Here is a 14,467-nt window from a genome sequence, read left to right as displayed (position 1 = left end):
GAGGTGCAGACTTCGCAGGCAGAATGGTGGCAGCTCTGGAATGACCGGGTTACAGTGGTTGGTCTTGTGACAGTATGTAAATATTGTGAGATCAGCAGATCTCCTGCATCGCTGTGAAGCAGTCCGCATTGATTGGACCGCATCGCATCGACGGAAAAGACAACACTCACTTGGGTTTCCTCCCTGTACCAATGCTAGTAATTAGCATATTGGGAACCAAAATGGAGCGCCACCTGTAGAGGCACAACCGAGGGGGCAATTTTGAAAAACGAAAAGTGTGGGAATAGGAGACTGCAGGAAATAAAGATATGCAAATGGTTTGCAAAGAAAAAACTGATGATAGGTCCTCTTTAAGCCAAATTTCTCTGGTTTGATGTGAGATGAGCAGTTAAAAGCGAAATGCTACATTCACATGACAGTGAAAAAAACTGGTCATTAAAAACTGATCAACTGTCAGTTTTTCATGGCCGTTTTGCATCAGTATGAGTTTTTATCCATTTCCTGTCTGTCTGCCCGTTTTTAATGGCCGTTTGTCATCCGTTTTTTGTGACCGTTAAAAAAAAGGATGGATTTTATTTGTCAGGGTTTTTATTTGTCCCGACCCCTGAAAACACCACAGTGCCCATGTAGACTGCCGCAATGTCCCTGTAGATAGTGCCACACTGGCCCACTGTACTGTAGATAATGCCCACATATTATGCCAGTGCCCACATAGTACCACAGTGCCAACATAGTGCCACAGTGCTCACTGTAGATAGTTCCACAGTGCCCACATATAAAGTGCCAAAGTGCCCACAAATAAAATGCCAGTGCCCACATAGTGCCACAGTGCTCACATAGTACCACAGGGCCCACATATAGTGACAGTGCCCACATATAAAGTGACAGTGCCCACATAGTGCCACAGTGCCCATATAGTACCACATACATACATAGTGACATAGTGCCCACTTACAAAGTGCCAGAGTCCACATAGTGCCAGATCCCATATACGGATAGTGACTCCAGGGGCTTCTCCAGGAGGGCAATCCCCGGCCAGAGCATCGGCAAAGCTCTGGCAGGGGATTCCGCTCCAGGAGTAACCCCTTGATGTCACTGTCCATATATGAACAGTGGGCTGGGCTGGCCGCTGGGGATTCCGCTCCTACAGGGAGCTACAGTGGCACTATCTACGCTATCTATAGGCAGGGGGTGCCAACTACTGGGGGGTTGGTGCTATCTACATGGGCGGGGGCTATCTAGAAGGGGGGTCAAAGGGGGCACCTGACGTCAAGGGCTTTCCCAAGACAGGATTCCCTGGCCAGAGATCTTGCGATGCTCTGGCCGGAAACTCAATAGTTGAAAGCCCTGACTTCACTGCCCATATATGGATAGGGCTGTCAGGGGCTTCCTCGGGCTCAGCGCTCAAAGTAGCGCTGTGTGCAGGGAGTCCTCGGCCAGGATCAGTTTTTACCGGCCCGTTACAAGGATTGATTCCTAAAAAACGGCAGGAAAAACCGATCCATTGACTTCTATGAGTGCCGTCTGGCCATGAAAACTGCCAAAAATAGGACATTTTCTATTTTTTGATGGCTGGTATTCACGGGCCGTTAAAAAAAAGTGAATACACCCATAGAACTTCATTGTTCTGAAAACGGCCGTGTGACATTTCCCTTATTGTGTGTCTTGCTGAGACTGTTGTGGGGAATAGTGGGGATAGTTACTAGATAAATAGTATAAAGTAAACAGAATATTAAAATGTAACACTTCAAACAATACATGGAGGAAGTTAGTGTGGGGTACTTTATCAAACTAATGCACCGCTTTCATGGAACTTTCCAAGTTTACACTGCAACTAGTGAATGGTAACCACAAACAGAGATCATTTATTGAGCCCCAGTGCAGCCATTATTTTCCTCCCCACAATAGAAAAGTGCATACTGGCCAGTGCTGTAGTTATTCTCTGTTGTCAATATGTACAGGGCATGGAGTCTCAAATTCTCTGCAGTCAAACAGCAGATTAAACAAAACCAAAAGGGTATCAGGAAAATAAGACACTCCAAGGCTTGTTCAAACTACGGCTATCTCTCGAGCAGAGTGTGTATTTTTTTTAAAATTAAAGATGGAGAGGGAAATAAGTAGCTACAAGAATTTGCTAAAATCGAACATGCCTGATTCTCCTACCCCCTCTGATAGCAGATATCCTAAAATACAATGTGAATGATGCTTACCTGGGAATGTATCGACAGACACAAGATCTGGCTGGGCAGCATGAATGACTCCTTCAGTACTATATTTCTGGAACTCAATAATATCAGGAAATGAGCTCGCTCCATAACTCATAGTGACAATTGGAGATAACCTTTGTTCAGATGAAGATGATGAAATTTGACTTGGAGGTGGTGGACTGGCAATTGGCAAGTGTATCCCACAAGGCTTTTTTGGAATAGGTGGTGGGACCTTTACTCTCTTTTTATCTACATATGACAAGCTGTGGAGGGTTATTCTTTCCGGAAATAGTTTTCCCTCATCTTCTTCAGCACCGCTCTGTGAGAAACTCCTAATTTCTGATGATTCTGTTTGGAAGTAACTTTCATAAGGTGGAGATGGGTCTAAAGAAGGTGGCGTTTCCACACGAGTTTCATTATCATAATTCTTTTTGGGGCGCATTGTTCCAATCACCATGTATGCATCTTGAGGAGATACTTGATCTCTAAGATATTTTCCAGGTGAAGAGGGTGACATCACAGGTGATTCTGGTGTCACTGCAGAAGATCTGTAAGAGAGGCTATTAGGTCTTCTTGACATTGGAGGTTTTTCGGCAACTGGTGGCTTTTTCTTTTTATCTGGCAAGGGAAAAGCCTCATCGGTCAACTCATCAATGTTATCTACAATATCCAAATTGTCTTCTGTTTCTGATTTGCTGACTGATCTAAGACGGATTGACCGTAGGTCTGACTGTGTTACCATTGGCATTATGTGTAGTACTGGACTGGTTTTCTGATTCTGTGTTTTAGAGCTAAAAGATGACTCAGAATGATTTCTGCTAGTTCTCACTTTATTTTTCGAAGACTTTCTTACCCCAGTCAGATCCAGATGTGTGGGTGGGGTTAGTGGTAAATCGAAAGACTGTCGAACATTAGGACTTCTATCTATTGGAGAAACAGCAGGAAGGGACGATTTCCTTTGAGGAACCATGGGCCTTACTTTAGTGGTCTGATAAGGAGAGTGCCCTAAAATTAATGATGTTGGTACTGCAGTTGGGGTCTCAGACTGGCTTGAATACCCACTAGATGGGGACATCAAACCTGGAGGCTTTCCAGGTGATGACATCTTGTAATCTGTCTCCATGGAAACCTGGGAAGGAGTTGTGGCTCTTGAATTGTATAGAGATGTAAGCGACTCTGAACTCCCCTGTACTCTTTTGCACTCTATAACTGTGGTACCTGTTGCTGTGCTAGAGCCAGATAATGTCCTATGCAAGTCATTGGACCTGCAATCGCTGAAATTCCAGTTCTGATTGAAATGCATGCTTCTTGATGTTGGCATAGTGGCATTACATTGCATTGATGTCTGGACATAACTATTTCCTTGACTATCATATGCAATACAGAGGCTTTTAGGTCTTTGGTCCTTTGGCATCATAGTTACTGGCTGTAATTTTTGACCAGATGTATCTTTTATCAAGGAAACGCTACGTGCAGGAGGAGAAGGCTTTTTCTTTGGCTTTCTCAATGAGATACTTCGAGATCTTCTACGCTCTTGGCTTTCTTGCTCAGCTACAGCAGAAACATTTTCTGTACTTGTGCTTTCCTCAGAGCTTCCACTGGGATAGTTTAGGGCATAGTCTCCACTTCCTCTCCTGTTTTCTGTGTAAGTTATGTCTACTGAAGACATAGAACCAGAGTCCGTGGGCATTGACAGTGACCTTTCCCTAAATGTGCACTCACTAGAAGATGTTGGTAAGGTTGAAGAGTTAGTCATGTTACTTGCTCCTAAATGGCTAGGACAGAAAACAGCTTTTAATTTCTCTTTCTTTGTTTGTTCAACAGATGGTGATGGGAGTGTTGTTCTTATACTGGAGCTTCCTAAATTGGTCCTTATGTTGTCTTTGCTTATTTTAAAAGAGCCACTTTTAGTAACTCCAGGAGATGCCATGGTTGAGGTGGAACTTTTAGCTAGCTCAGTGGCATGCACCTGTTGACCTGGGCTAGCTGGCGTCATATAGTTGAATGAGTTTCCCTGCCAGTTTGCAATGTCCTTGGATCCATTACATGGAGGGCTAGCATATATCATACTTGTACTATCCATACTACTTGGTGATTGTAATATATGACCAAGATCGCTAAAAGTCTTTCTTAATGGCAGCTGCTGAGGGTGAGGTGTGGCTGCTCTTCCTCCTGGGTGTCTCCCATGGGATGACTCTGATTTTGCAGGTGGAGAATCCGGTGGAACCGGAGGCGGTTCACTGCTTGTCAGTCCATTGACATTTCCTATAGAATGGAAAATAAAAAAAAGAATTATAATGATTATACAGTAACATTATGTTGAAATGTAATCATTCAATAGAAACAAATTACTCTCAGACCTAGCTACACTTACAAACGAATTACTAACCAATTAATCTACACTACAAAACAGATTGGAATTAAAAAAAAATTTGGGAATTGGAATTCAATTTTTGGGCAACAAAAACACTTTTCATTGCACTAGTGCTCTTGCTGCAGCCCAATTTTCTCTTTCTCGCATTAGGAATTAGTACAGAAACTGGAATTTATATTGAATAAACATGTAACATTTATTTGAAATATAATTGTGTCTAGCTTCCTATCTTGGGGATCATTCACAGTAGTGTTTTTTTGCAGTATGTATTTTCATTACAGAAAGCTGACGCACTTTGGCAGCCATTCAACCAACAGAAATGAAAAGGAGTCCACTCTCTCCTTTGATTTTCATCCTTGCTTTGGAACCTTTTCTCCGTTGTGTACCAATAACTTTTGTGACGACTTCTTATCAAAATAAGAAATATATATTTATATATTTTTTTCCTACGTAAGTCACGTATGATATATTTCAGAAGTGGTTAACACATGGCAGATTCCAGGTTGTCCACTTTCTTGATGACAACCAGTGGCTGTCTTTCGAGTCTTTATCGGCTGTTTCATACCCTTGTAGACTTGGATTTTGGAGGGCGTGTAAAAATCCATCACTTCCTCTATCCCTTCTTCCCCCTCCTCTTTTTCTCTTTCTTGCACTTTGTTTGAACTTCTTTGTTCAGGCGATGGGCCTGTTAGACACAGTTTATCTCAATTTTAGGGTCTTCTTCTTTCTCCTCCTGATCAGACTCCCTCAGCATTCCTTGCTAAATGGGAAGCAGATTTAGGCATCACATTCACATCTGAAAAGCATGATCGCATCTTTCACACACCAGGAGGCAGGCAACAAATTGCTGTCTAGCTGGTACATGGTTCTCTCCCATTTCCACCAGATGTTCCCCTTTGTCTCTCCTTTGTGTTGGAGGTGTGGCCTGGAAACAGGCAATATCCTGCATGTCTTTTGGGATTGCCCAGCTTTGTTTGGCTTTTGGTGGGAGGTCTGGCGGATTACCTCCAAGTTTACTGACTTTTCCCTCCCCTGTTCTTCTGCCCTCTTCCTGCTCTGACATTCCAGTGAGGACATATCACCACATGGTTCTTCGACAACTCATCAGGGCCGCTGGAACGTGCAGTCAGGCTGAAGCGTGGAACAATAAGGCCTTGGTGGCAACCTTTTGGCAAGGACTGTCCACTCACATCAAAGACGAGCTAGCAGAATGCAAACTTCCTTCCTCTCTGGATGCTCTTAACCTGTTGGCAGCCCGGGTCGACATGAGGATCCAGGAATGTGCTCAGGAGGTTCAGCGGGAGAGACACTTCTAAAGACTACCACCCTCGTTCCAGGGACCCCTATTGCCTTTCCTCGTCATTCGACCAGAAGAACCTATGCAGGTGGACATAATTAAATTGTCCGAGCAGGAGAAACAGCACAGACGCTCTTTAGGTTTGTGTCTATATTTGGTGCACAAAATGGCCATTGAGGCCACATGTCCACAAAAGTTGGGAAACTCCAGCGCCTAGGGTTGGTTGGAGAGACAACTCTAGGTGGAACGACACCAAACGCCAAATCCTCTCCCAAATTGTCTATTCCTGTAACCATCATCTCTGGAGAAAGATCACCTCCTCCTCTGCCTATCTGGATTCCGGAGCAGCTGCAAATTTTATCCAGCAGGATATAGTGGATCTCCTGCATCTACCCACAGTTCCTTTGGGGAGATCTCTGGCTGTTGACTCTGTGAATGGACTGCCATTGCCCGATCCTATTGTGTCCGTCACTGAACTGCTGACACTACAAATCAGAGTTCTTCACTCAGAACAGATTGCCTTTCTCGTCTCACCTAAAGCTATCAACCTTATTCTGCTGGGCCTGCCCTGGCTTCGTCTATATGCTCCAGTTCTCGACTGGGGTTCCGAAGAAGTTCTCTAATACGGGCCCAAATGCGTTCACCGCTGCCTGCCACAGGTTCATCATATTTTGCCTCCACTGCCTCAGTCACTCTCCGATCTGCCCTCACATTATGCCCGTTTTGCGGATGTCTTCAGAAGAAGGTAGAGACTCTTCCTCTCCATTGCTTCTACGATTGCCCTGTTGAATTGCTTCCTGACGTCACACCACCCTGTGGGCGAGTCTATCCTCTCTCCCTGCCGGAGACCCTAGCTATGTTCGCTTACGTTTAGCAGAACCTTGGGAGAGGGTCATCCATAAGTCTTCCTCCCCGGCCGGAGCCAGATTCTTCTTTGTGAAGTAGAAAGAAGGATCTCTTCGTCCATTTATCGACTACCGAGGTTTGAACCAAATCACGGTCAAAAACATGTACCCCTTGCCGCTCATCTCAGAACTCTCAGATGTTCACAAAGCTGGATGTACGCGGGGCTTATAACTTAATCCATATCCGTAAAGGTGGCGAGTAGAAAACCGCATTCAACAACCGAGATGCTCACTACGAAAATCTCGTGATGCCCTTTGGACTGTGTAACGCTCCAGCTTTGTTCCAGGAGTTCATAAATTACATCTTCTGGGAACTGCTGTATGTCTGTGCGGTGGTCTATCTGGACAATAACCTGATCTACTCATCTGATTTGACGACACATCGGAAGCATGTTCGCCAAGTTCTGTTGCGGTTAAGGGGGAATCACCTATATGCCAAACATGAAAGGTGTGTGTTCGAGAGGAACTATCTGCCCTTCCTGTGTTACATCATTTCTAACCGCGGACTCAAGATGGATCCAGAAAAGAGAAAGTCCATCTTAGGGTGGTCACATCCATAGGGACTTTTGTCCATACCACGATTTCTGGGATTCACAATCTTCTATCAGCAATTTATCCCGAACTTCTTGTCTGTGACTGCTCCAATCCCTGCCCTCACCAAGAAGGGGGTGATCGCCAAGGTTTGGCCTCCAGAGGCAAAGTCAGCATTTACCAATCTCAAGAGCGCTTTCACCTCAGCCTCAGTTCTCCATCACCCTGATGCATCTCGGTAGTTCTTTCTGGAGGTGGACGCGTCCTCCGTTGGTGCTGGAGCAGTACTATGTCAAAGAAACTCTAAAGGCAAGATGGTGGCCTGTGGCTTCTTTTCAAAATTATTCTCTCCTGCAGAACGCAACTAAACCATTGAGGATCGGGAGTTGCTGGCCGTCAAATTGGTCTTAGAGGAGTGGAGACACTTGCTGGAGGGCAGTGTTCACCCTATTATCATTTATACGGATTACAAGAACCTCAAGTACCTACAGTCAGCACAATGACTAAATTCTAGCCAAGCCAGATGGTCGCTGTTTTTGGCTCGATTTCAATTCTTGCTTCACTTCCATCCGGCAGACAAGAATGTGAAGTGTGATGCACTGTCTTGATCATTTGAAACTAATGACTCTCAGGATATTCCTCAATATATCATAGAACCTTCTAGAATTATTGCCACTAACCCTCTGAAAATTAGGGTCATTTCTCCCGTAAAGACTTTTGTTTGTCTTGCAGACAGGAAGAGAATTCTCCGCTGGGGACATAGCTCCAAACTGACGGGGCACGTTGGTGTCCAAAAGACTCAGGACTTGATAGCTTGTCATTATTGGTAGCTCACGCTGCTTAGAGATGTTGTGGACTATGTTTCCTTATGTACGAACTGTACCTCAAACAAGTCTACCCGCTCCAAATCTGCTGGTCTGTTCATACCCCTGACTGTACCTGATGCCCCTTGGCAACATATCGCTATGGACTTTATTACCGACCTTCCCCCCTCAGCTGAATGTGCTACGGTCAGAGTAGTAGTGGATCGTTTCACTAAAATGACACATTTTATTCCGTTGACTGGCCTTCCGTCTGCTCCTCGCCTGGCAAATCTATTTATTCTGCACGTCTTCCGTCTGCACTGACTTCCTCTGCATATTATCTTGGATTGGGGTGTACAGTTTAGGATAGATGCTAGATGTAAAGCTGGACTTTTCTGCCTATCACTCACAGTCCAATGTTCAAGTGGAGAGGACCAATCAAATTTTAGAGAAGACTGTGGTTCTGAACCGCTACAGTAAAGCTCTTAGTTCTGCAGTTGCTCCCAGCTGTTCTTCTGATGTGTTCGAGGTGAAGGAGATTCTGGACAACAAGAGAGTAGGAGAAAGGACTGGGAGCCAGAAGAGAATTTTAATGCTCCTACCCTCATTAAAAAGTTCCTCTTACGCTCTGGACCCAAGAACAGGGGGCGTAAGGGGGAGTACTGTAATGGCTGCAGCTGCGGACCGCTGTCGCTCCCCATCGTCGGACGGCCGTGACCACAGAAAACTGGCCTCCTGCCAGTGTCTCCCTCCTCGGAGATGCCAGCTCGCGGGGCTATCCTGTCCCGGACTATGTGCTAGGGAGCGCTCATCCCCGGCCTTAAAGGGCCAGTGCGCGTGCTTACTAAAAGTTCCCTAACCTATCCCCAGATCACCCTGGACTATAAATATGGATCCGCCCTCCCACTCCTTGCGTGAGCATTGTTTTTGCGTACCCATGTTCGTATTGCATACGGTCCCTTAGTTGTATCCTGCTCCCAGTGTTCCCTTATCCTGTTGCTGTGTTGTCGTGTGTATCATCTGCCATGCATGGTGTCATCTGCCACATCTCCTGTCATCTGCCACACCTGCTGTCATCTGCCACACCTGCTGTCATATACCACGTCTGGTATCATCCGCCATGTCTGGCATCATCTGCCACGTCAAGTTCCATCCGTGCCAAAGCCTCTGCTACTGTCTGGACTCTCACAGGTACTCTTGTGCTGAGGACTTTGCATAGACTTTATAGACTGTTATTTGGCCAGCTGCCACTCCACTACGGCGGAGCGGCCTAGTGGGTCCACATACCCCTAGATCATGACAGCTGGTTTTCTTTCGAGTTCAATTTCTATTTTCTGTTTTTATTATGGTTTATCTACATGTAGTGAAATCCTTGTTGTCCTGGCCGGTGTGCCTGGGAGGTCTCCCCTATTTAGTTTGACCCACACTGAGCTGGTTATATTGTACTCTGTAACAACTTTATGCACACAACATTATTTTTCATCAGTAATTACGGACAGTAAATACTGACAGTAATTATGGACCCATTCATTTCTATTGGCCACAGACACCTTTCAGTATTTTTACTGATGGGTGTCCGTGCTGAAAAAATGATAGAAAAAAAATAAAAAATGAATAAGATCCATTATGATTAGTTGATTTCACAAGAGCATACTATAAAAGAAGGAACACTAGTGTGAATGCGCCCCGGTATCATCATCAGCCATGCACATCAGATTTGTGTCACCAATAGGTGAATGCACAGATGACTAGCACAAGCAGCGTGATAAACAGACAGAAGTAGTGTGAATATTGATAGGTGTGTAGTTATTTATTTACTGTAGTTATGGCCTAATCGCTAATTGGGATACAGCAGCTTGCTACCACTCTGATCTGTAGGGTACATAATCAAAAAAGTTATAAGACAGAAAACACAGATACTGGAGCACAAACATGATCTAAGGCTATGAGCCTCTGTTGCAATTCAGGTCCGTTTCAACATGCATCACTATTCTTCCACGTCGGAACCTGATCTACCCCATCATAAGTACAATTGATCCAGCACGGCATCCTGGTTTCTGTTATAAACGCAAACCAGGAAGTAGATGTGAACAGAGCCTAAGGGAAACCTAGGTTGTTCTGGTCTTAAGAAGGTAGACATAAGTCAGCAATAAAAGCAAAATACATTGGTCGGGGCATAAAATATGCAGTTATATCTGAAAGAAAATAATAAATAACACACAAAGAGAAATCTCATTGACATAAACAAGACAAATTATTGCTGCCTTTCAAGAACGAACCATGTTTTTTTTTAAATTGTAAAGAAATGAGCATTTTTTTCCATGCTAACATGGGCAGATGCCTTGGTTTGCTCCTACATTTAAAAAACATACTGAAAATTGTATGGATTTTCTATAAAATTGACCTTAATTTGTATGTGTATAAGGGTGTTAGCATGAGTTCAGGCATTTTCTTAAGAACTGATATGATACAAATCATTCTTTCTTTTAAAATATATTTTTATAAAATTCTACCTTTCATCTTATTTTGCAGTTACATCATAGTAAAGGGAGCAATTTTAAGCAGAAGATAACAATCATTCAATATTTGAAATATATGTTGGATCTATATGAATAATGAAACATATTACATATTACCCTGTGAAAGGTCAAGGTTGATGGACGGGTCTTTTTTTCAACCTAAGTAACACTGCGAAATGCAGAAAACGCACAAGGGGATGAAAGACAAAAGGAAAGAGAAGTAAACGGGGAAATGTAAAAGTAAGCTATACACTGTGGACTATATTTAAAGGGTATGCAAACCTTTAATGTCTTTTTTATTTTTTACATTTAATGTGTGCATTTTGGCATATTAAACCTATTTCTAATAAATTCATTGCAAATTTTGCTTCGTTTTAGCCGATGGATCAGCTGAAAGCAGCTCCTGATGCCTCTGACAGCTTATCTAACCTTAATACCGATCAATTCAAAGTTGATCACCTAGATTTGATTAGTATTAGGCCGGGTTCCCAACCTAGAACCTGTAGCACATTTCGTCTGAAAAACCACACTTTTCGGGTGGAATTTCTGCTGAGGAAAGCAGCTCTAGAAAAAAAAAAAAGTTTCATACATACCCCGGACGTAACAATGGCGACGCATCCCTCTGACGTCCTGAAGTCAGGCCTCCTGGGATGACGTGGCTGCAGCAGTCTCATGGGATGAAACGTCATCCCTGGAAGCTGGGCTGGATGCAGGAGCAGAGACTTCTGGGTAGGTATGAGATTTCTTTTTTTTCGACTTCCAATTCCGCCACAAATCTTGCAACACTTGGCTATTTGTTTCAGGTTTTACATCCGCATCGAATTTAATGGGGAAAACCCGGAACAGAAAAGAAACTAAACGAAAACACAGCACAATTTGACATGCTGCAGATTTAAACTCCGCACTGCAGGTTAATTATGAACGTTATCGCAGAGTTTTTTTCTCTGCATTGTGGGCATGAGATTTTCTAAATCTTTATGCTACTAAAAATGCTACGGAATTTCCGCACAGAATCCAGTTGCGGAAATCCACAGCGTTTACGCTACGTTTGAACCTGGGCTTAGGGTTAGATAAACTGTCAGTGGTAAAAGTTGCCACGCTCAGCCAAGCTACTAATCCAGCACACTGACAGATTTGGCTTAAAGCTACAATATGCAGCTTCCTTGTAAAGTAAATACAACGAAAATGCATCTCTAAAATTAAGCAAAATCGTTAATACAAATATATTAGAAATGTGTTTAATATGCCAAAATACCCACATTACATAATTAAAAAAATATATATCATAGGTTTACATAGCCTTTAAGCCACATGGAAGCGTTATGTAAATAGGGAACATAGAGGAAAGGACAACATGGAGTAGCGAGGTAAAGGAGACATAAATAACACACAGAAACAGAAATTATACAATAAACCGGGACATTCATGTGATGAGGCATGGAGTGGGAATTTCTAACCACACTCAGTGAAGTGGTAAAACCATGTTAGATGAATGGTTGTCTTAATTTTTCTGCATAATTGCAGTTAGCTGGTGTCACCTTAGTTTTTTAAGAAATGCATACACAAATGGTCCGATATTCCTAATGCCCCTTATAAAATACAGTATCTTTCTATGCCATTAACCTTCATCAGGGTGGTGTCATTTTTTACTTGAGGAGGGTGGGGGGTACAGGATTCACGAATGATATAGCTGCTCTGTATACAGAATACAGAGCACCTGCTAAAACAAATTTTTATTAAAGGCTATGTACACCTTTGAGGACAATTTTTTTTCCATTGATAAATAGATTAGTCAGTGTGATTAGTGTGACTTTGTAATTAGCTTTTACTAAAAGTTCCTTTTACTTGTGGAGATACAGCTGTTCTGTATTCTCTATACAGAACAGCTGTATCGTTGGCTTTACACTGAATCCGTCAGTCCCACAAACCTGATGTGTTCAGTGTCGGCGAGTCTGCGTGTTCATAACTTACATGTGATCGATTACAAGTGGATCCTGTGTGTCAGAGATACTGAACCTGTCAAGTCCAATGGACTGACGGATTCAGTGTAAAGCGAACAATACAGCTGTTCCGTAAAGAGAATACAAAACAGCTGTATCTCCAAAAGTAAAAGGAATTTTTAATAAAAATTAATTACAAAGTTACACTAATCACAATGCCCTCTAAAGGTGTACATAACCTTTAAAGAAGTTCATAAGAACAGGCTCTGAGAACCTCTTCATATATATTTTCATATTTTATCTCTTATACTGATACTTATAGAAATTAAGTTGCTTATGAGGAATTGTTTAATTGGAAATGGCAGGCTTTCTGACTGATATTGTCGATACTGATAAATTGGTTGAATGAAGCGAGGGAGGTTTTCTCTGATATAGAGCAACCAGTTCAAACACAAAACCTTAGCATTACACCTGCATTTCGGAATTGAACAAAGGTATATAAAGACAATATACGTTCATGGTGGGAAGTACAAACCCTGAAGACATATCTGAAAAATAAAATTGTTCCAAGGTGGCTGAAAAATAAATTTGCAACCTGCGGCAAGAGTGAGAAGTGCAGGATTACTCACCAAGTGGGAAAAATAATCCATTAAGGTTTGTGGGCATTCTATTGGCAGAAGAGAACAATCTGCTAGTGAGTACTACTCAAGCCCTCAAAGAGAACATTGAAATGGTTAAAATGTTCAGCCATAATACCGAATATTTTGTTTTTTTAATAGTAAAGCAGTTTGTAAGGGGAAAAAGTGGGCTTTTAATTTTTTGTTTTCACATTTTTTTTATTAACTTTATTAAACTTTTTTTTTAACTTTTTTACTAGTCCCACTAGGGGACTTTAATATGCGATCCTCCGATCGCTATTATAATACACTGCAATACTTTTGCATTGCAGTGTATTACTGCCTGTCCGTTTAAAACGGACAGGCATCTGCTAGAACATACCTCTGGCATAGCCTAGCAGGCATTCACTACAGGCAGACCTGGGGACCTTTATTAGGCCCCCGGCTGCCATCGGAGACACAGAAAGTCGACACACACACAGACACTCGGCGATCTTATCGCCGGGTGTCAATGGGAAGAGACGGAGCTCCCTCCCTCTCTATCCAAAACCAGGGGCGTAGCTAGTGGGGCCAGGCGGGGCATGTGCCCTGGGCGCAACTTAGATGGGGGCGCCAGTTCCACCTCCTCCTACACTATAATTGTACCTCTGTCTATAGGACACAGGTACAATTAGAAGCAATGAATAGCCGGGTACGTTCCGTTCCCGGCTATTCAGCCCTTTTGTACCAGAGAAGCTCTATCGCGCTTCCGTCGATGAAAGGCGCTGAGTGACAGGGAAAGTCATCCTGCCCAGCCAATCAGCGCCTTTCATAGACGCTTCGTTCAACCCCCAGGAGACCTGCGCAGAAGAGAGCAGGTCTCCATGGCTGCCGGATGGCGTGGGAGCGGGATTAAGGTGAGTTTAAATTGTTTATTTTATTGTAATAAAAAGTGTGTGGCATTATCTACAAGGGGGGCTTTATCTACAGGGGGGCTTTATCTACAAGGGGGGCTTTATCTACGGGGGATTTTATCTACAGGGGGCTTTATCTACGGGGGGGGCTTTATCTACAGGGGGGCTTTATCTACGGGGGGCTTTATCTACAGGGTGGGCTATATCTACATGGGGTGGGCTATATCTACAGGGGGCTATATACAGGGGTGGGCTATCTATGGAGCACTATATACAGGGGTGGGCTATATCTACAGGGGGGCTATATATAAGGGTGGGCTATATATGGAGCACTTTATACAGGGGTGGGCTATATCTACAGGGGGGGCTATATACAGGAGT

At 43.4% G+C, this 14,467-nt stretch overlaps 1 protein-coding gene across 2 annotated transcripts in view; it reads right to left on the bottom strand.

The window, feature by feature from the left end:
* NHSL2 (NHS like 2) overlaps nt 1-14,467 on the bottom strand; it is a 261,179-nt gene that overhangs the window by 17,747 nt on the left and 228,965 nt on the right. For both annotated transcript variants that reach the window (XM_075835616.1, XM_075835617.1), the window contains exon 6: nt 2,211-4,472. In XM_075835616.1, the coding sequence (XP_075691731.1) occupies nt 2,211-4,472 (2,262 nt within the window). The remainder of the gene's footprint in view (nt 1-2,210; nt 4,473-14,467) is intronic.

The sequence above is a fragment of the Rhinoderma darwinii genome, chromosome 8 (genome assembly GCF_050947455.1).
Source record: "Rhinoderma darwinii isolate aRhiDar2 chromosome 8, aRhiDar2.hap1, whole genome shotgun sequence".
Classification (NCBI taxonomy): Eukaryota; Metazoa; Chordata; class Amphibia; order Anura; family Rhinodermatidae; genus Rhinoderma; species Rhinoderma darwinii.
This window is presented reverse-complemented; position numbering and strand designations above follow the sequence as displayed.